The sequence below is a fragment of the Charadrius vociferus genome, unplaced genomic scaffold (genome assembly GCF_000708025.1).
Source record: "Charadrius vociferus isolate BGI_N301 unplaced genomic scaffold, ASM70802v2 scaffold183, whole genome shotgun sequence".
Classification (NCBI taxonomy): domain Eukaryota; kingdom Metazoa; phylum Chordata; class Aves; order Charadriiformes; family Charadriidae; genus Charadrius; species Charadrius vociferus.
In genome coordinates this window covers 1,569,303-1,592,476 of record NW_009648250.1, presented here as the reverse complement: position 1 = coordinate 1,592,476, position 23,174 = coordinate 1,569,303, and the positions used below count along the sequence as shown (strand labels likewise).

General features: G+C 45.1%; 1 protein-coding gene across 1 annotated transcript in view; it reads left to right on the top strand.

Annotated features, from left to right (window-relative positions):
* The window catches only part of THBS4 (thrombospondin 4), a 41,263-nt gene extending 31,879 nt beyond the window's left edge, over window positions 1-9,384 (top strand). Inside the window, exons 16-23 of the mRNA XM_009884289.1 lie at window positions 17-69; window positions 2,274-2,467; window positions 2,756-2,934; window positions 3,878-3,926; window positions 4,026-4,222; window positions 4,742-4,914; window positions 7,034-7,173; window positions 9,168-9,384. Coding sequence (XP_009882591.1) covers window positions 17-69; window positions 2,274-2,467; window positions 2,756-2,934; window positions 3,878-3,926; window positions 4,026-4,222; window positions 4,742-4,914; window positions 7,034-7,173; window positions 9,168-9,238 — 1,056 coding nt within the window. The 3' untranslated portion in view covers window positions 9,239-9,384. The remainder of the gene's footprint in view (window positions 1-16; window positions 70-2,273; window positions 2,468-2,755; window positions 2,935-3,877; window positions 3,927-4,025; window positions 4,223-4,741; window positions 4,915-7,033; window positions 7,174-9,167) is intronic.
* Window positions 9,385-23,174: the final 13,790 nt, after the last annotated feature.

Here is a 23,174-nt window from a genome sequence, read left to right as displayed (position 1 = left end):
CTGTTTCTTTTCACAGTCAGATATTGACAATGACCTGGTTGGAGATTCCTGCGATACCAATCAGGACAGGTATGCTGTGTTGTGACTTGTAAGAGCAGCAGGGAAGTGGGACAGGCTGGTCTTGAGCTGAAGCATGGTACTGATTCCTAGAGAGCTGTAATCCCTCAGAGTAGCCTGGATTTAATTCACAGAATTCACAGAATTCACAGAATTGTTAGGGTTGGAAGGGACCTCTGGAGATCATCTAGTCCAACCCCCCTCCCAGAGCAGGGTCACCTACAGCACGTTACACAGGACAGCGTCCAGGCGGGGTTTGAATGTCTCCAGAGTGGGAGACTCCACCACCTCTCTGGGCAGCCTGTTCCAGTACGTCCTCGAAGAGCTGTTACTTCAAAAACAATGTTATGATTTATGCGCCGTGTTGGTTCACTTCCCTGTAGCAGTGCAGTTACAGAGCCCTTCACCTTTAGCCCCATGTTCACACGGGCTTCCTGTGAGTTCCCGGGGAAGTGACATTCAGAGCAGTTCTCTGGCTGTAAAACCCAGAGCACTGCTCACAGCTTCTTCGTAAGGTAACGTCTTTCTTCTTTTCTTTATTTTTCATTCCTCTTTTCTTTCTTTTTTTTCTTTAGCAGAAATTTCACCGTTAAGGGTTGTATGTTTTTCCATAAGAATCTAGTGTTTCAGAAACAGAATTTTATTATCAAGTGTAAAACATTTGCAGATAAACCCGTTGAGTGGCAAGGCTCCTCTGTGGCTTTTACATGCCCTGACCATTCAGGGGAGCACGTCCCATGACAAACTGCTAACGCCTGCCTGGAAACAGCTTCTGCATAACCGGCTTTGGGGGTGTCTAGTCCTCCCCTGTGCTCCTCTCTTAAAGCAAGAGAAAAGGGAAGTGATAAATCCTGTGCTGGCACAGCATTTCACCAGCCACAGATGGCTGCAAGGTCTCACCCCAGTGCCGTTGGTGGGTGCTGCTGTCTGGGACGATAAGCGTGGTGAGCTGACTTCCCCCTCTCCGTAGGGAACATTCCCAGTCTAGGCCAGAAGCTGCCAAGGCCCCCAGCTGGGCCCCCAGCTGTTTTACTTTTAAGTATATACGGCCTTGGTTTTTCCTGTTTTTAAAAAGCATGTTTTCTTTTTTTTTCCTCAAACCTAACTAATGTGTATGAAGCATTTCCTGGTAGAAACGCTGTAGCTCTGCCTGAGGTTAACCTTGCAATAGATACATGTGCATGGTCCTCATTGCATTTTATCTCGAGAATGTGCAGACATTAGCCGCTCTGAACTAAAATTAAAGCACCTTTATTAAGCAGGGAGAGATAGGTGGGAATATGCATAGCTATAAGCTGCAGCACTGCCTTAATTTGGCTGTATGTCACTTCTGCTCTGCCTGTGCTAGGCAAAAAGCTACTGAGGGGAAACATGCCTGCTTATCACCAGAAACCATTTTGTTTATAGTGTGTGTACAAAAAAACCTGACTCCAGGCCATCTTTTTTTTTTTTTTTTTTTGCACAAATACATTTAACTATTGGCATGGAGAAACAATGCAGCCACCCCATAACTTCCCAAACCCTTTTCTATAGTCTGTGTCCCCGTTCCTGGTGACTCTTTACTGTAACTAGCTGATGCAGCCAGGGGCTGGAGGGGTGTTTGGGAGCTAAAGACTTTTTCTTCTCTTTCTTACGGCACGGCTCCCCTGCGGGACCATAATGTAACAAAACTTGCTATTCAGGAGGGTGAAAGTGGCGCTTGTTTTTAATCAAGTCTGATTTCAAGTGGTCATGCAGAGTCTCCCATAAATGTTCACTCACACTCACACCTGCATGTTCATGAGCACCAAGACACTTGTGGACAACACATGTGACAGGGGACACTAGCTGTTGAGCTCTTGCTGTCTGCTGGGTGCGTTTTGATTGGCGACACTGCATGTGTTGGATGTGCCTTACACACCTTTTAGGAGTGGATGTCATTTGGGATCTTAGACTCTGGCATCTTTTCCCACTCCATGTAAGGCTTCTTTTTCTTTTCCTTATCTGAGTATTTGTATAGCTCCAGGATTAGTCTTCATCTTCCTGCTACCTTATCATACATTCTCTGTTCGTTCCTTGTCTCCTCACTCTTCATCCATCTGAGTGACACCAGGTGCCCCCCCCAGTCTGTCTCCAGCTCCAGGGGTGCATCTCCCACTCAGGTACCCGTGCCATCCCCTGTGCAGGGGCAGGAGCTGACGCTGATGTGCCATTTCTTTTTGTCTCTGTGCTCTCAGTGACGGCGATGGGCACCAGGACAGCACAGACAATTGCCCCACCGTCATTAACAGCTCCCAGCTGGACACGGATAAAGACGGGTTGGGTGATGAGTGTGATGATGACGATGATAATGATTGCATTCCTGACCTCTTGCCCCCAGGCCCTGACAACTGCAGGCTGGTCCCCAACCCAGGGCAGGAAGATGACAATGGTAAGATGAGCCTTCAGGAGCCATTTTGGTCCTTAGGCACTGCATCCTTCCCCAAGCATTATACATGTGCTTGAGATTCGAAACAGTCACCACATGCACATACACTCACTCCAGGAGGGACCCCAACACACAGGGGCCCGTTGGCCAAGGCAGAGGTCCTCAGGTCCCCTCCCCAGGCACTGTGGCCATAGGGGCTGAGACTCGACTTGCTTCTTGGACACCCTGATCCAGTGGCTCAGACAGACTTGTTGCGCCATAAATCTGCTCTCACTTCTCTGATGCATTCAGGTGATGGAGTCGGGGATATCTGCGAGTCTGATTTTGACCAGGATACAGTGATTGATCGGATCGATGTGTGCCCTGAGAATGCAGAGATCACCTTGACAGACTTCAGGGCCTATCAGACAGTGGTGCTGGACCCAGAGGGGGATGCGCAGATTGATCCCAACTGGGTGGTTCTGAACCAGGTAAAAATATATCTCATCTTCCTTACCTGAGAAAGATCATTTAAAAAAACACAGTAAAAGTGTCTCTGCAATTGCCAGACCTCTGGCAAACAAGTGAAAAGTGGAAGCTGTTGGTTGGTTGACTATTTTACAGGAGTTGTAATGAAGGAACTTTCTTTTAGCATATCATAGCTTGAAGCTTGATGCTCCTAATAATCTAAAATAACTGCAGGCTGGTCGGCTTGTTCTGGGTGGATTTCACTGCTGCCAAGAAGGCAAACACAAGACTTTTGTGTCACCCTATTGAAATATTTCTGTAGCAAACAGTTTCATGAATCCTTCCCAGAATTTGAAAGTCTGACCTGATGTATAGCAGAGCATTTACACCTAGATGGAGTCAAATAGCTGTTATTTACACTAATGAATTTTAGCCTTCAGGAGGCTAATGTGTTCTGAGTCACAAGGAATGTGAAATTAATTCTGACTGCCAAAATCTCTGCTAAGCCAGCTGAGATATATACACCTTTCTTAACCCAGTCCTGGGTCAGTTTAATCCTGAACTCTGTGATCAAACTGTATGAGCTAAGCCTAGGAAAAGCTCTTTTCCCTCCCTGGCCCTCTTTCCTGCCTTGTCCACCCCTGCCAATCCCATCTCCAATCCTGGCCAGGTTCAGTGATTTCCACAGTAAGACTGGTGTACAGAAAGAAAGTATCAGAGTACCAGTATGGCCAATTCTGCAATGGGAAAAGAAAGACCCTTCCTGACTCAGGGCACACAAGCAGATGAAACATTAGTATTTGATTATAGTTCTCATTTTAATTCAGAGCTACAAGTGTTATAGCCACGTTGTGAGCAAATGGAGGAGAGAGATGGAGGGGTGCTAGAGGGAGGGCTCAAGAGGCCTACAGGCTTAGCCGACCCAGGTCATCACGCACGCTAACCACCCTGAATTTATTCTTACAGGGCATGGAAATTGTGCAGACTATGAACAGCGATCCCGGCCTTGCCGTTGGTATGTACCCTCTTTCGAGATTCAAGTTTTACAGCAGAAAACTTACAGCATGCGAACACATTTTCTGCAGACTTGTTTTTGACCTGTGTGTGTCCTCAGGCTACACAGCGTTTAACGGCGTTGACTTCGAGGGCACTTTTCATGTGAACACGGTGACAGATGACGACTACGCTGGCTTTATTTTTGGTTATCAAGACAGCTCCAGCTTTTACGTGGTAATGTGGAAACAGACCGAACAGACGTACTGGCAAGCAACTCCCTTCAGAGCTGTTGCAGAGCCCGGCATTCAGCTAAAGGTACTGGTTGTGGCTCTTGGCTGAGGACACAGTGGTCCCCACAGCCTGGCTATGCCATCCTGCCACCTGTTGGCCATGCTGCCCAGCCATCTGACAGCTGTGGGCTAAGCCATCATGCTGTGCTTTGGCCAAGCCATCGTACTGCATGTCGGCCGTGCTGACCGACTGCTGTTCTCTCCCAGTATCAAAACGGCTAAGCCAGGTGGTTGCCACACAGCCCTGGTAATAGCACCATTTTTTAATGAACTTTATCTCCAGTCTTGCCTCTGCTCATCAGCTGGAGTGTTTAGTCTCTGCTCTTACTGTGCACTGACTAATTGGTGAAATTGCCTCCTTCTCCTTGGTCCAGGTTGCTTTTCTTTCCCTGCAAGCAGTGGCTGTGGTTATACAAGAGAAGTTAGGGGCTTGTGAGCAGGAGGGGGGGTGCTTCTGCAGACCTGCTGCCTGCTACAGAAAGACTTGGAGCTCCTGAAAGTGACATTTCTCTGTGCTCAGCATTGGAAAATGGTGTTTCTGCAGGCTGTGAAATCCAAGACAGGCCCTGGCGAGCACCTCCGCAACTCTCTCTGGCACACGGGGGACACCAATGATCAGGTCAGGCTGCTGTGGAAGGACCCCCGAAATGTAGGGTGGAAAGACAAAGTCTCCTACCGCTGGTTCTTGCAGCACAGACCCCAGATTGGTTATATCAGGTAAGAGAGGAAAGGATAGATAATGTCTGCCTAAACTGTTGTTACACAAGACCTAATTCAGATGACAACCTGAGAATTTATAGTATGTCTGGTCTTTGCACTGGTGCAGCCTTGTAACAGGTTAGACTTTGGAAATTCAGCCTGCAGTGCTTTTCCTTGGAAAGACAATTCCAAGCTAAGCCTGTTTGTAACTGAAGTCTTCTACTATCTGGCTGTTGTAACTGTGCCCTGCCCTAATAAGCCCTTTTCTGGCTTTTAATACCTTGTTTTCCAAGCTACTACTGGCCACTGATCTGAAAAACAATTCATTTCAAAATTTCTCAATTTTGATCTTTTGGAATATTTTTGTTGGAATTGTGACAGTTCATTTACATATTCTGGGATAACAGAATTAATAAAACTTGCCCACTTAAAGGTTGTGATGCTAACTTCGATCAGTAATTATCGTGATGTGACAGATATGAGATTACACAGCATATACTCAGAAAGTTTGTCAAAGCTATGTAAGGCATGCTATCTATAGTTTGTTATTTGAAAAAAAAAATTAAAAATTTACCATTCAGGAGGAAATGTTTCATTCTGCAACATCCAGATCAGCAGAAATTATACTTGCAGATCAAGGCTGATGTTAAAATGCAAAAAATAAACTGCTCTGGCATCATCAGCTCAGGTTTTGCAACCTTACAATAGAACAGAAAATACAGGTAAGTCAGTTCTTCAAAAAATCACCACCCTGAAGTTAAGGTGCAGTAAGTTGATGGTATAATTATTTCACTTTTCTGCTGCAGAGCATCATCTTCAGCGGTAATTGCAGCGAGCATGTTTGACTTCATGCTAAAATGGATTAAGAACATTTATACTGTCAATTATTGTCTCAGCCACAGGGCAGTAGTGAAGAGATCTTGGGTGGCAACTTTTCTCTAGACCAAGCTGTTCATGAAGCTGCTTCGTGAGCAAACATCTACCTGTGGTCACAGTCTCTCTAGCCAGCCTACTTAATGCCCCCTGCAACTGGGAAAGGTAGCAAAGTCAGTGTCACAGAATCCTCCAAAAACTAAAGGCATCCAGGCCTAAAGCGAACCTCTGCCAGCTCTCTGTCCACATCTTGCTGTGGTCTGTTTAGGCCAGATGCCACCGACCATAATGTGTCTAGCAGAGGTTTTCTGAGGCTTGAGGGAAGCCTAGGAAAAAGTCACTTGAGCCAGCCTCTCCCACGGAAATTTGAAAGACAACAAGTTCTATTCATTGTACAGATACTTTTGAACAGCCTCAGCAAGTCAGGAAATAAACTCAGGAACATAACAGGAATTGGTGGGGTTTTTTCTTATTTTATGAAAAGACACGGGAATTTTCTTTCACAGCTCGCTATTTTTTTGCATGTCAGACTAGCAGTGTCCTCTTCCAAAACAGAGCCCTCCAGGCTCATCATACTCTATGTTGTTTACCCGGTACCCCAGAGGCTGAGGACTTGGATGTAGGCAGCGCTACAACAGCTCAGCTGGCTCCAGCATGGTCCCACTCAAGCCCTCGGTACCGGGCACACACTGGGGAGCTGGCAGGGTGCAGCTGTTCCCAGAGCTATTTGGGAATTTGCTGATAGGTTTTCTAACAATAAGAAGATGCCAAGTCATCAAAACTGTTCCTGGAATTAATCATATCCACATTTTTAAAGAAATCTCACAGTCAAGTTTAACATTCCAAATGGTTTATTTGAAACTTAGCCTATTTAGGGGAAAAAAAAAAAAAAATAGTTTAGCTTCAAACTGTGTGAGACAATATCCATCTGGCCTTCTTCAACCAGTCTAATCTGGTTCTCCCTTTCTCCTGTAACTATTGAGTATGGAAATTTTCAAGGGTTAAAGCTCTCAGCCTGACTGACGACAGGGAAAAAAAATTCCAAGGCTTTTGTAGTATGCGTGAAAAAAAAGCCTCCCTGCCCAGCTCTGTCCAGTGTGCAGCATTGCTCCAGTTCCCAGCCCACAGAGGAGATGTCTTTCTGTCCCCTGGGCTGGATGGGAGCGCAGTATGTCCAAGGCTAGAGTCACCATGGATAATGAAATTTTATGAATGTTGCAGTCCCAGAAAAGACCTAACAGAGCTTCTGTTTGCTTTCATTAAGGGCAAGATTCTATGAAGGCTCTGACCTAGTGGCAGACTCTGGTGTGACTATAGACACCACGATGCGTGGAGGACGGCTTGGAGTTTTCTGCTTCTCTCAGGAAAACATTATTTGGTCCAACCTGAAATATCGCTGCAATGGTAATGTTGCTCTAATATCATTTTAGCTAACAACTGGCAAGTGACCACAAGGACCTGGTAGTGCGGCTGTTGGATTAAGCCATTTTGCATCCTTTCCTTTGCTTTTCACTTACAAGTTATTCACAGCTGTGAAACGCCTCCCCTGACACCAGCAGCACACTGCAGCCCAGCCAGACGGGAGCTAACACCTCACAGCCGCTCCTCCCAGAGCAGTCACTCTGCTGCAGAAACTGTGCCAACTAAGTAGTATAGCTGTCATCAGAGAATTAGAAACGTTATTTAAAACCAGCCAACCGTGAGAGCTGTAGATGCACAATATACTGAAGCCATCATGTATGTAGGATGCCTCGAGCTCTGATACAAGGCGAAATAAATCTGGAGAGCCAGTGGGACCAGTCACCAGGGGTCAGCATCACTTGTGTACTTGCTGATTGCTCCTGTCTGTGGTAGGACAAGAATCATAAGATGCCATTCCTCCCACGGAGGAATCCTCAGACTCTGTGGGAGCATGCTGGCTGGCTCCTCTTGGGGCCACAGCCTCGTAGCTTAGCCCTGATCTCCCACTGTATAGAATAACTCAAACCTTGGTCACTCACACAGAAGCTAATCATGTCAGGGTATTTCTGCCCCAGCAACAGGTCAGCTAGCTTGAAGTGGGGTTGGAGGGGCTGCTCTCCCTCCTCTCAGCATCAACCCCTACCTGTCCAAGGCAGCCTTAGGAAAATAAGTTAGCAGCCAAGTTGGAATAGTTTCCTTGTCTGCTTTCTGTGGATCCAAGAAGCCCAGCCCAGGTCCGCAGTGGACACAGCCGCTGCACAGCCAGACCCTGGCTCTGGGGCTTGCTCTGGTGATGGACCCTGGTTCTTGGGCACTTGGTACACCTAGGTTGGTGCTTGCAGGTCATGGTTAAACAGGGAAGGTTCTAAACAGTGGTGCTTACAATTAAAAATGACTTTATAAGAGTCTCAACCAGTACATGGTTTCCCAGAAAGCATGGTTCAAAGCTGCCACTGAAGTCACAGATACTTTCCTGTCAGTGAGCAGGCAGTGGCATTGCTGCAGGTGCTGCAGTAAGTCAATGAAACCCACTGAAAGAAGTCTCTGGAGTGCCCAAGTATCCCTGTTTTAATTTCAGACAAGTTTCTACATTTGCAGAAAAAGCTTAAAAAGAATTTTCAAGCCTCAAAAAAAGAAGTGATTGACAAAAAGCTAAGGACTTACCCTTTTTTTCTCTATACTGTGTGTATTTATATAGTTACTTCCTTTTTTGAGTTTAGAGTTACCTGTCCTGCACCAGGGTGGACATAATCAGAGCAAAGTTGAGGTCACACAGTTGAGCTCCGTCGCTGTGGCTTCATCTCTGGCTGCAGCTTTAGTTCTGCGGTTCACTCTGTGGCTCTCCAGATAAAATGTTCTGGGATCTGGCAAAGGCACACTGCAAACTCAACACTTCAGACAAACAGAACTGTAGTTACTCTTATGACATTGACCCATCTCCAACTCCCTTTGCCAATTCTGAAGTTTTTCTACCAGTTGCTGTTGGTCCTTGGGTTAATGTTTCTGTCCGTTCTTGTGGCATACGAAACCATCACAGGGAAGTTGAATTAGGAGATGTGAGAAATAGAGACGCTAACGCTACAAATGTGTCTGGGGTGCAGAGGAAGATAATCACTTTTTCTGCCTTTCTGCTCAGTATTTATAAATAAAAATATAAGAGTGGAAGCCACAAAGCTTTTGGTTGGAAATGTAATTTGAAGATTGATAGTACTCCATTATGGGCTGGCATTGTAGGTCTGTCTTGTTAGCCTCTCTATGCTTTTCGGTGCTGCGTAGCTAAAACTGAAAACATTCCCAGTTCATTCTTAAAGTGTAAACAAAAGACAAGGCATGTTAGCTGAAAAAAAAAAAAAAAGGTAGGTGGGTAATTCATTAATTTAAGTGCTCCTTGATTTTGTCAGAAGAGACTAAACTTTTGCATATTTTCCTGCTTTCAGATACCATCCCAGAGGACTTCCAAGAATTTCAAGCTCAGCAATTTGGCGTTGGAGATATTGGGGATATTTAAGAAGGAAATGCAAACTAACATTGCTATTGCAAACAATATATTTTAAATCCTTATACAATTGTTGTTGTAAGAGTGCACACCGCAGCTTGTTCTCATTGATGTGACTTTTTTTTTTGTATAAAAGTGAAAATAAAAAGGAGACAAAATAGACTGGGGCTTCACTTGTTTTCAAATCTGCCCTAAAATCTAGGGAGCAGCTTAACACATTCTCGGGAAAAGTTTGAAAACATTGCCATTCTGAATTCAGTATTAAACAGAGTGGGGAAGAAACTGCAATTTTGTCTGTCCTCTGGAACGTGTCAGAAATAACAGGTTGCATCTGGGCATGAAGCGGTTGGAAGCTGCCTAGCCAAGCGAGGGCCTTCTTAATACCTTTCCAGTCCTGCAAGGAAAAGGTTTTATCTCTTTCAGAGCAGCTAACTCCTTTGGAGACCTCGTTACCTTTGGCAGACCTCCTCTAAGAACTCTGTTAGACCTCCCTGCCCTCCCACTCCCAGAAAACTATGAGTAACAATATCACATCCTGTAAAAGCAAAAAAGCTGACTGCAGGGCGTTGTAGACACATCTTATGACTTACATGTGACTAAGAAAACCCACATATGTAGATAAATGCAGAATCACCTGCAGAGAGAAAATAATCCTAATTTTCACATACACAAAGCCAGGCTTTGACCTGCTGTCCCCACTCAGAGCTGAGCTCTCTCAGCAGGCTCTGCAATTTTATGCAAGTAAGTCACCAAGTTAAAAACCCAAAACACTGAATTAAGCGTTAGTAACCATTAGGAAAGAACTGGAAAACAAAAAGCCAAAAAATATTGTATCACAATGCAAATTATAATTCAAAGTATAGAAAGGTGTTGAATACTGTGTACATTTTGCTGCATTCTTTTTGAAAGCGGAGTGAGGAAAGGAAGGGAGGACAAGCTCCAAGGACAGCTGAAGAGGATACTGCAGCCTGTAGGGTAATTACTTTGAAAAGGACAATGGGAAACAGTACTTCAGCCTGGGGGAAGGAGGAGGGAGGAAATACACAGAGGGGGTTTTAAAAATCAGAAGTAGCCCTGAGAAAATGAACAGCTTCATGAAATGGGCTTTTTCCCAGCACAAGGATACATCAGAAATGCTGAGTTAAATTATCAGGTGAGAGCATCAAGACAAAAATCCCCAAGTTTCCTGTTCTCAGTGCAATAAAAATACCCTTAAACTTTATGGTGCTATATCAGAGGCTGGGGCTACGGAAAGAGGTTTCACCACGGGCTTGTCCACCATTGCCAATGCTTCTGGGAGTAGTGAGGCCCTGGGACCTGTCCCACACGGGATCCCAGAGTCCTACAGCAAAGACCATGGCACATGAGCAGTCCTCTGGCACTGCGCTTCATCGTGAATGGTCCTCCTTTGGCTTCAACAAACCCAACCTCACTCACCAGGTTTTCAACAGAGGATTGAAAGGCTAGTTACTTCAGAGCAACACAGACAGTATTGTCAAATTATGCTTGAAAGCTGAGGAAAAAACATCCTTCTAACTGAACATCGGCTGTAACTGCAGTATCATTCATTCATGAATAAGAACACAGACAATAAAGCAACTTTACATCTTCCTTACCATGGACTTGCATTTCACTGGACGGAGTGCCTTCTCCAGGCAGAAATCCTTTCTGAACGGTTTGGGCACAATCCGGGCAGAAGACAGTTCCCTGTACTACGCTCACAGTGTGCATCACACCCGGCGTACACCTGGCCTGCTGCATGTGTGTTTTGCACAAGGGGTCCCTCACAGTGGATGCAACAAGCCTGGCCCACCCTGACCTGCCTGTAGGTCCTGTGCTGATCAGAGCAGGCCAGCACACCTCAGCTCCATCAGAAACCGTGACCGCAGACAGCCTCCAAACCCCTGCCAGCCTCCGGCCCCCCACCCAGCCTGTGGCTGGAGGGTCTCCTCCTGCTACAGCAACGGGGAGGGAGCACCCTGACCATTTGCCATACCAGTTTGCCACCTTCAAGCTTGCCCATTTCCAGGCTCTCTTCCAGCCTACACCAAGGCCATTAGTCACTGGAGGCTGAACGACGAGGCCTGGCTCCCGTGTTGTCAAAGGTAACTGCATGAAGCTGTGAGCTCCTAACCTCCCCCAACGGAAAATGCACTGACTTGCTCAACTGGTAGCCACAGAAATCAGTCACAGCCCAGACAGCCTGAACTTTTCTTTTGTTTCAGAGGGTGCCGTTGGGACCTTACAGTGGGATGCTGGAGCTCACTATGCCTGCTGCGCTGACACACCAACTGCTGGGTAGCCTGCAAGTTCGGGAACACCAAAGTCCGGCTGTTGCAAAGACGAGCCACAGAGTCATAGTCCAGGCTTGGGAAACCTCCTGCCCCTCATGTTTCCATCACAGACCGTGCAGTCCCTGTATATGTGTTTGAGCAAGCTCCTCTTGCACCACCACCTCTTTCTGGACTATTGTGCAACGCAGACGTAGCTCCATGTGTGGCCTCTGGCACATGACGAGGCTGCAATCCCACATCTTTAAAACTGAGCATGTAGTTCTCTCCCGCCCCCACCTCCTGCGCAGCTGCGCTGCATTCAGCTGGAGCAGCAGCTGCAACTATTTTGGAGTTGAGAGTCCTAAGGCTCCTGCACACCAGGGTCTAAAGTCTTGCCAAAGGTTAACTCTTTCCTGTGTGCACCACAACAAACACACTTCAAATGTTTCCATTCCATAAAGTAGAACAGAACAGAGTGTTTCAGTTGGAAGGGACCTACAATGATCATCTAGTCCAACTGCCTGACCCCTTCAGAACTTGACAAAAGTTAAAGCATGTTGGTAAGGGCATTGTCCATGTCCAAATCCCTCTGAAATACTGACAGGTTTGGGGCATTGACCACCTCTCTAGGAAGCCTCTTCCAGTGTTTGACCACCCTCTCGGTAAAGAAATGCTTCCTCATGTCCAGCCTAAACCTCCCCTGGCGCAGCTTTGAATTATTCCCATGCATCCTATCATTGCATCCCAGCAGAAGAGCTCTGCACCTCCTTCTTCACTTCCCCTTCTCAGGAAGCCAGAGAGAGCAATGAGGTCACCCCTCAGCCTCCTTCTCTCCAAACTAGACAAGCTCGAAGCCCTCAGCCACTCCTCACAGGACATGCCTTCCAGCCCTTTCACCAGCTTTCTTGACCTCCTCTGGACGCATTGGACTTGTTAAATTTCATCCCATTAACCTCTGCCCAATGCTCCAATCTATCTAGATCCCTCTGCAAGGCCTTTCATCCCTCAAGGGAGTCAACAGCACCTCCCAGTTTGATACCATCAACAAACTTGCTAATGGTGCATTCAACTGCATCCAGATCGTTGATAATTGTATTGAACAGAACCAACCCTAGACTTGAGCCCTGAGGAGCACCGATGGTGACCGGTCACAAGCAAGATGCAGCCCCCTTCACTACAACACTTTCAGCACTGCCATCCAGCTGGTTCTTCACGCAGCTCACTGTGAACCCACTCATCTCCCAGTTTGACCCTCTCTTCGTTTGACACACCAGAAGAGAACATCCCGCCAGGATGCTGCAGGGTGGGGTGAAGGCATGGGTGGGCAGACCGGTGGGAGGCTGCTGAGCAAAGGCAGTCAGCTCTCACAGACCCACAGCACCACTCAGGAACTGCTCTCTGCCTTGCAATTCAGTCAAAAGGCAAAGCCTCCCAGCTATGTGCAACCAGGGCTGCACAGAGAATAGCAACCACCGTTCAATGCTTTGACACTCAGTCCGCAGTTTCTCATAACCACAAGGAACCCATGTCCTGGTGTGGATCTTGTCAGTGCTATGGCACGGGTGCAACCAGCACCAGCAGGTGGGCTGCAGCTGGCAGAGGCTGAAACTGGACTCCAAAACAGCCCAAACGTGGATGGTGAGAAGCAAGGGACCAGGACCCAAGGAGACACAGCACTTTCGCTGGTGCTGATCCAGGTGTCAAGTTCAGCAGCTGCCTACTCCATCATCTGGGAAAATGATGGGGGGAAAAAAAAAAATAAAATTGGAGATCCTTGTTTCAAACAACTGCACGGGCTGCAGTGCTATACTTTGCCTGGAAAATACTTTGTTTGCACTGTCAGAGGCATCTGACACATCTCAGAGAGCGGGACTGTACAGAGCAGACGCCACGGACAAATCTGTGCAACCTGCCATCTTGTGAGATCATGCTCTGGAGGAGTACAAAAATAACACGGACAGCAAAGCCACATAATATTCCATAGGCGAACATTTTTTTTTTGTTAAACAACATCCAAATGTAGTGAACAAAAAAGATCAACCAATTTACTGGCTCAGTAACTGCTTAGCTCATACATTTTTAAACTTTCTTCTAGAATGAGTCGACTTTCAACTTTTATATATCACAACAATTATTTTTAATGTAAGAAAAACTTTATTGGTCCATTAAACATTAAATCTATAACAATACATTCACTCAGTATACAAAAGGAAGTGTCCATAAAAACCATTAACATGCTTTAAAAAAGGCAAAGCTGTTACCTATTTTATAATTAAGATCTTACAATTCTGAAATCTTTACCAATCCTTAAAAGTCAAAGTGTTACAGTTACTACAGATCACAACACTCGCAAAAAAATGTTAAATAAACTAGCAAACCTCCACTTCACTGGGCTACAGCTTAATAAAATAAAACCACACATACACACCAAAAAACTCCCTTGAGATATTAAGAACCTTGGAAAAGACTAATTAAAAACCCCTCACCATTAAGAAAAAGTGTTTACATTTTGACTACTTCGCATCCAGTTTTTGAACATGGCATATACGAGACTGAATGCCACTCATGGGTGGTAAGCAAAAAGCTCACAGTGAACCCACATGTATTTTCTCAGCTTGTATATGACAAGTTGAACAATTTTCTCTGAAAGTTAATTCTCCCCTCGTTAAGTTTGCATGGATGCCCAACGACGCCTAAGCACCTGGACATCTATCAGTAAGAGGAAAAACAGAGCTACAGTATGAGTAACAAGACATTATATCCCCATAGATTTCCAAAATTCTTCTTGGCTTCACACTGAGGCTTCTTTGGCAAAAGCGCGGCTGCAGTGCTGCACCCCGCAGCTCTGGCGAGCAAAAGCCCTGGAAGCTTTAAACTGCTGGAGCAGTTTCAAAGCTGATGACTGTGGCTGTGAAGAAGTTTGTGCAAACGGCTGTACGCTACAGCTCTGGGAGCTACCAGACACTGGCAATCGGGGGGAAGCCAACGTGGCTTATATCTGAAATAAATTCCAACTTAAAAAAAAAAAAACATTATTGAACAGGTGTGGAATGAGTCAAAACCAGGTTTGAGGAAAATAACCCAAAAACCTGAAACAAAACTGGATTTAAGACCCACTTGAAACCTACTGAGTTTCTTTGGGCATTAGAAAGCAGCCGTCATGCCAGTCTCCCAAAGTTTCTACTTCAAACCCTGGGCTGTGTGTCTGCATCCCCATCCTGCGGCACTCAGGCATTCTGCTGTCAGGATGTTGAAAATGCAGAGACATACCAGTTCCCAAGCTACGTATCCCGTTACCGGTACAGAAAGCCAAAGCTTTCTAAGCGCTTGACCCCTGGCGTTCCCTTGTACAGTCATGTGAAACACTCAGTTCAAACTACTGTTTACAAAATTGAAAACACAAAGTAAAATGTCACGGCGCTGATTATGTGTTTTCCTCCCACAAGAACTTGTAGGCCACTCCAGAAAACAATGAAGCAGTTTTCACAGAGGAAAACTGATACATCTAAGAAATGATGATCCTCGCTTCAACACTGCAGGTTGTCCTGCTATAAAAAGGTAAGGATCGACAAGACCTGGCAAAGAAGTCTTTGCTAGTTTTTAGCACCAAAGACATCCCACTTGACAGGAAGCAGAATGTGAGTGAAGCAGGTTTACAATGCCTTTAAAAAACAAATCCAAGGAGAAAATGAGGCGATGCAGCCTGCAAGCAAAAGACATTGCTTCTAAAGCCCAGAAGGAAAGATGAGAGCAAAGTTTTAGCTGCAGATAACCTCGTTCATCTAGCCACACAGGTACAGCCTTGTGGTATTTTGCTTCACACGTTTTTTTAGGAGAAAAGCCTAACAGCTTATAGCATAAATTCTTTATAGCATGTTTTAAAAGCAGTCAGTGGATCATTTTGTTACCAATCTGTTCAGAGATGCCCATGACACTGTAGGCTGCTAGCCAAAGTTCAAGCAGCACTACCTTGAGTTCCCAAATTTTCCTGATGCATTGGTCAAAACTGTTGAAAATCAGCTTTTTTGCAAGTGCAACGGTTGATTCATTAATAGCAACGTTCTATCCCAGAAACGGCTGCATCAGTGTAACTGATGAAGCAGTTACATGTGCATAGCTTATAATCTCAAAGCGCTTCTAGATTTGTAAAAAGGTGCTAAAACACAAAATAAATAAATAAATAGACATGCATTGTTTATGATTCTGTGAGGGGATCAGCCCTCTTCTCTCTGGACTACACCTATATTAGCAACACTGAATTACCCGTTTCAGACGAAAAGTGGCCCCGCCCCGCCAGGATTTACTGAATTAGCTGGGCAAGTACCAGCTTTTTGAACCTCATGGAAATGCTTGAAAAGCTAAGAGTATCACAAACATGTAATAACTCTTATGTGTGATCACAGTGGAGTTCCTGAGTTGGCATCCAGCTGCAAGAGCTGTCTGCACGCTTTGAGGAACTAGGTGGTAAACAGCAAACAAGCATATCCATCTGCTTTCCATACATTCTTGACAAGGTTTTGTGGTCTCATTTGTTAGTCCAGCTATTTGGATTCAGAGACTTGCTATCCGAGTCCGTCCTATTATTTTTACCCCAAACAAGAAGCAGTCACAATTGCGGCTTTTGGTTGCCTTCATGAGAAAAACAAAAATTGTTCCAGTCTTAGACAGCAGTGCAGCAGTGAGGTTCCAAATAACCTTTCTTAAAATTTGCCAAAGCAGGAAAATTCCAATAGAATTGTTTCATCTTCCCAGCAGAACTAACTTCTGCTAACACGGTCTCTTCCTCCAAGAATCCATTAAATGATAGCATTAGTTTGAATTCAAATTTAACTAGAGGAAACTTAGCAGAGGACTTGTCACAAAGATGGAAGGCTAGAGAACAACAGCTTCCTCATATCACACAGCCCAAAAATACTATGAACCATAAATGCTGCATTGATTGCTTATGTCTGGGAACAAACTCAATGAACAATCGTGGCACAAGGCAGGGTAGACACCGCACAGCTAACCCATCACCTGCACTTTCAGGTATGGGAACAGAAAGTTAAGCCTTTACAGTTTAAATGTAAATGTAAGCAACAACTACTCATTTACTTACAAAAGCATCAGGCTATTTGTGAGTTTTCCCAGTTCACCTCCCACTGCACAGTAATATCTGAATCAGTCTCGCCCCCAGAGGTTTGTCAAGCACAGATTATTTGGTCTTCCGCATGCACCACAGATCTGACCGTGTCTTGTACACACCAGTGTAGTGTACAAGGCAGCATCACCCAGTCACAGGCTCAGTTCAGGTTTTCCAGTTCCAGTGCCACCTGAATTATTAGCTATCACAGCAATGGGTATAAAGGCACTTCTTAAAAGGTCTTAGAAGCTCATTTGCCTGAACTGTTTGGAATCTATGAACTGGGCATTTGAATCCTAGACCTTAGCTGAGGATTTTGCTAAGTAGCTGCACATGGAACTTCACAGTACAGATTTTATAGCGAATGTTAAGGCTGTAACATTTGCCTGGCCAGCGGGAAGCCATGCCTCACTGAGGAACTTGAGGCTTTGCACATCCAGGTGCCACCAGTTACTGATTCCCTAGAAAGACCTAGAGATCCATAGCTGGATCTAGGGCCATAGCATGGACACATAGGTCCTCAAAGTTATTTTTGGGGTCTTTTCCCACAAAGTTTGCTCAGATGCAGACAAAGCAGTGTAGTCAGGCACTGCCCCATTCCTACCCTATGTATACCCACAGATCTAGATGCTTAAGGTCAATAGTTGGTGGAAGGGAAGGATGAAGGAGGAACTCAGTGAGGCGAGTGTTGTCTAAGAAGAATGGACTCCTGCCTCACTGTGGACTTTCCTTTTACAACCCTGTTTCCTCTGTGCAAAACCTATTTCCATAAATACAAGCTATAAAAAAAATGAGCACAAGAAGGCATGGGAAGTCCTTATGCAGGCAGATACTGCTTACATAAAATAAGTGTTTTCGTAAACAATTAAGAACATCCCTTAGCCAAGATAAATATTAAGATCAGTTAGAAGAAAGGGTGCAGCCAGAAATAGACCTATAATGCAAATTGAATTCTGGCTTCGTGGCTGGTGCCTTTGTGAGGGTTTTGACTTTTATGACAACGGGACATTCTTCGATGACTATAGCCTGCTAGGGAGGGATGGGATCCATCTGTCTAGAAGAAGCAAGGGAATCTTCGGCAGCAGGCTGGCCAGCTTGGTGATGCAAACTTTAAACTAAAAGACTTGGGGGGCAGGGTCCAAAGTGGCAACACTCACACCATTGCAACCAGCTGGGGAATAAGCCAGATCAACCAGAGCAGTGACAAATGTTCCTTAGCTGCCTCTCAAGACGAGAACCAGAAGACCACCATCTCAAGTGAATGTATACCAACGCATGCAGCCTGGGTAACGAATAGGAGGAACTAGATCTCCACACCCAGTCAGCAAGTTATGATATCATAGGAATAACTGAAACATGGTGGGAAAACTCACATGACTGGAAGATCACAATGGATGGCTACAGGCTGTTTTGTAAAGATAGGCAAGGAAGAAGAGAATAACCTTGAATGTATAGAAGCCAACTAGGTGATTGTGGAAGCCTTACTGAATGCAGCTGGGTCAAGCTCAGAGGGCTCATCTCCAAGGGGGATCTTGCAGTAAGCATCTGCTACTGACCTCCAGACTAAGAGAAAAGGCCAACGAAGCAATATTTGGGTCACTTAAGCAAGCTTCAGATCAACAGAACCTGGTTCTTACAGGTGACTTCAACTACCCAGACATTTGTTGGAAGAACAATATAGCAGGTCACATACCATCCATCAAGTTTCCGGAATGTATAGAGGACTGCTTCCTCATACAAATACTAGATTTGCCAACCAGGAATGAGGCACTGCTGGACCTGCTACTCCCAAACCAAGAAAACCTGCTTTATAATATCTCAGTTAGTGATAGCCTTGGCTGCAGTGATCACAATATTGTGGAGTTTGGGATCCTGCTGAGCACGCTGAAGGTTAGTACAAAGACAAAGGTTTTAAGATTTTAGAAGAGCAAACTTCAGCTCACTCAGAGCTCAGCTGGGAGGGATTCCATGGTGTCCTGGTTCTGGCAGGGATAGGGTTAATTTCCCCAAGGAGCCGGCAGGGGGCAGGTATTCCAGCCCATGAGACTCATGCCGGGGCTATAAGAAGAGCTAGCCAGGGAGAGGAGAGCAGTTGCCACTTGGGGGTGGGCTGCGGTGGCGCGGGTCTGGTCGGTGTGCTTCGTGGTGGTATTGTAATCGTGTCTTCATATCCCTTTATCGGTGTTATTGTTTTGTTTTCATCTTCCCTTTTGCTGTTCTGTTAAATTGCACTATTTTAACCCACAAGTTTTGCCCTGTCGATTTTTTTTCCCCCACAGCTGTGGGAGTGGAGTGAGCGGCTGCGTGGTTCTTTATTGCTGGCTGAAGCCAAACCACGACACATGGGAAGCTTCCATGGAGGATAAAGGAGCTTGCGAGTGATGAGAGTTTTTCAAGAATGCTCTCCTGGAAGCACAAAAACAGTAAGGGAAGTAGGTGGAGCAAGAGACCCACTCGGCTTAACTACGAGCTTCTGAGCCTGTTCAAAACCAAAAGAGAAGCATACCAGAGATGGAAAAACAGACGAATACCTGTTGAGAACCACAAAGGCACTGCCAGGATGTGCAGACATGCAGTCAGAAAAGCAAAAGCTCACCTGGAACTGAAATAGGCCAGAGATGCCAAGCACTACAAGAAATGGTTCTTCAGGTACGTAAACAACAGGCAGAAACAGAAGGAAAAATATTGGCCTGCTGTTAAACAGGAGAGGTGAATTAGTCACCAACAGCACTGAAAAGGCAGAGGTTCTCAACACCTTCTTCACTTCTGTCTTTACCAGCACTGTTGGGCTCCAGGCCTTGGGAACAGCAATCCAGGTTGATGCAAACACAGACCCACCATCAGTGAAGGAAGAGTTGGTATGTGAACTATTACAGGAGCTTGTCCCCTACGAGTGGATGTGTCCTGACACTATCCACCTGAGGGTGTTAAGAGAGCTGGCTGATATTGCTGTAAGGCCGCTCTCCATAATCTTTGAGAAGTCACGGAGATCAGGGAATGTCCCAGAATGCTGGAAGAAGGTTAATGTCACCCCCATCTACAAGAAGGGCTTAAAGGAGGATCCAGGAAACTGTAGGCCCATCAGTCTTACTTCCGTCCCTCAGAGAATTATGGAACAAATCCTCCTTGGGGCTATCACAAGTCAAATGAAGCACGTGACTAGGAAAAGCCCGGACAGATTCACCAATGGCAAATTGTGCTTGACAAACCTTATCACTTCTACAACAAAGTAACCTGCTCGGTTGATGCAGAAAGAGCAGCAAAAGTTGTCTACCTGGATTTCTCCAAGGCTTTTGACACGGTTCCCCACAGCCTCCTCCTAGAGAAACTGGTGCGTTACGGTCTACGCAAGTGGTCTGTGGGTGGGGAACTGGCAGACAGGCTGCCCCCAGGGGGTAGTGGTAAACAGCTCTTTTTCAAACTGGCTTGTCACAAGTGAGGTCCCCCAGGGATCGATATTGTTTAACAGTGTTTAACATCTTCATAAGCTATCTGGATGATGGGATCAAGTGTAGCCTGATGAAGTTTGCTGATGATACCAAACTCAGTGGGGAAGTGGATGCTTCTGAAGGAGGAGCCACCCTGCAGGAAGACCTGGATAGGCTGGAAGAGTGGACAAACAAGAACCTTATGTAGTTCAACAAGGAGAAGTGTAATGTCTTGCACCTGGGAAAAAATAATCCAGGAGTGCAGCACAGGCTGGGATCCACTCAACTGGGGAGCAGCTCTGCAGAAAGGAACCTCGGCGTCCTGGTAGACAACAAGCTCAATATGAGTGAACAGTGTGCTGCTGCGGCAAAGAAAGCCAAAAGGATGCTGGGCTACATCAACAAGGGCATCACCAGCAGAGATAAAGAAGTCATTATCCCACTCTACTCAGTGCTTGTCAGGCCACGCCTGGAATACTCTGGTTAGTTTTGGTCCCCACCACGCAAAAAAGATGTGGACAGGTCAGAGACGGTCCAGAGAAGGGCCACAAAGGTGATCAAAGGACTGGGAAGACTGCCATGTGAGGAAAGGCTGAGAGAATTGGCTTTCTTCAGCCTTGAGAAAAGGAGGCTTAGGGGAGACCTTATCACCAGGTTCCAGTATTTAAAGAGTGGCTACAGAGAAGATAGAGACTCCCTTTTTACAAGGAGTCACAGGGAAAATACAAGGTGTAATGGGTACAAGTCACTCCTGAGGAGATTCCGATTGGACACAAAAGGAAAATTTTTCACAATGAGAACAATCAGCCATTGGAATAATCTCCCCAGAGAAGTGGTGGATTCCCCAACATTGTAGACTTTTAAGATTCAGCTGGACAGGGTGCTGGGCCATCTTGTCTAGGCCATGCTTTTGCCAAGAAAGGTTGGACCAGATTATCCTTCAGATCCCATCCAACATGGTGTTCTATGATTCTATGCTTATCCACATTTGGGACTGGGATGCCTGCTATCAAACCAGAGAACAGTTACCATTCCCTGCCTTATAACTTGACATAGTCCATGCCTTCTTCTGTAGAGCTCTTCTCCCAGATTGTTGTTATAAAAAACATTACTAATTTAAAAAAGAAAACACATGCTTTGTTTCTCGTAGTACAACACATAGGGCACTAGAAAGCAACTCCTGTGAGCCTCTGTACATTAGGGAACAGCATTCTCCAGGAGAAGAGCAAGAGCCTGGACTATGTCAACTGCAGCTCACAGCTGTAGCACTGGATCAATATTGTTTGTCAGAATAGCTGCTATGAGTTAGGTAGGACAACTGTTAGTCATCATTGCACAGCCCATAAGCTCTTATCTTAGTGATGGGACAGATAAAGGCTTCTAGATTACGAATGCATTAACAAAGGCCTTTCTCTGCTGCAGAAGGATCTGCATGGCTGGAGTCCAAATGCAGGCAGAGGCATACCGACAGGCCTCCATGCTAGCAGAGCTCTTGGCAAGATCAGAAGCCCCCAGTAGAAGCAAAAGGAAGGGAAAAAACCTGCCTCCCTCTCCAGAGCTATATGTTGCTTTTCTAACGGAATGTCGAAGCGAAGCTTCAACTGCTTTTTTTCCCCTAGGCCCAAACAAGGAGAAGAGCAGCAAGACAGTCATCTCTGGACAGATGACTCCTTCCCTCACATCTCATGACAGATGTATTTTGAGGCTCCTAATCACTGGGGTAGGTGTTGTAAGTATACAGGACTAGAGACCTGTAGGTTTTGTTTGAGGTAAGAGTGCATGGGGTTGGGAAGATGGCACCCCTAGCAAGCTCCCAAGCAGGCCAGAAGCCCTAGGATAACATAGCAACAAGGCAGCTAAAAGTGTTAACAAAACCAAGAGCAGAACTGAGATCTGTTATATTAGAATTACTCACCAGATATGCATTAACCATCAATTATTGCAACAGAACAAATAAGGCATGCAGATACTTTGGCCACCTCATTGGCCTCTATGTTGTGCTTTTGTTTTGCAGAAAGCATTGGGTGAAGATTTAAGGCTCAACCCTATTTCAAAAAAAGAACTGCTAAATCAACTGATTTTGTTAATATCCTACATATTTCACATTGTATGTGTATATATATAGAAAGAGAGAGAAGACAAAACCACTGGGACTATCATAAGTTATAAATGCATCCCACTGGAATGTAGATAACTATAGTGGGTTCAACCTTATTCTGCACTTAGGGCATCTGAGCTGCTGTTCTGCCACCAAATCATCTGCTTAAAACAAATAAAAGAGACATGGTACAGTTTAATATTGTCAAGTCAGTAATTTTTACTAAGGCAGCTGCTGTTACATTTGTGTCTTCTGGTTTTGTTTTTCTGACTGCTTACCCCACTGCTTGGAATAGGAGTTCTCCAAAAGAAGTTTAGTTTCCATTAATGGATTGGTTGGCTAACTCCCATCCCAACAGCAAAACATCAACAGAGGAGTATAAAAATATAGCAGTTAGAAAGAATACTTTCCAACCGACACACAGACAGAAAAGGAAGATGACGCACTATAGTCCTTTTCTGACCATCACTGCATTTAAAATACTATAAAATTAGTAATAGAAATAGAACTGAAAATCCTGGGAGATCTTTACACACAAGTTGAAACAGCAGGGCAGAAAAGTAAACGAGCACTCCATTTTTAAATTTAACAGCAACTGGCAGTGCTCTTGTAATAAGCATTTTCTCAACAGCAAATATTCTGAACAAAGAATGTACCGTATCTTAAATCCCCGTGCAGTACACACAACCTGCAGTTTAAGTGAGCTGGCAAAGCAACGTTGGACAAAATTCAGAGTTTAAGAATTTTTGTGTAGAACTCCCCTTCTGTTAACAACTGGACCAGATCTGAATAGCATAAAATATTCAGGTGCCTTTTAAAGTTATAATAGAATAAATACTCTATTATCATTGGTACATTCCTTTCTCAATCTAGGTATACAATAACTTAATATATTTAATATTTAGATAAACAATTTTTAGTAGATGCTTTGGCAGTCAAATTCTTACATATTCTCTATTTCTACAGAAGTATTTAGTTATGTTTTCGGAAGAAAAATATTTGGATACTACTTACAAGAATTATATGC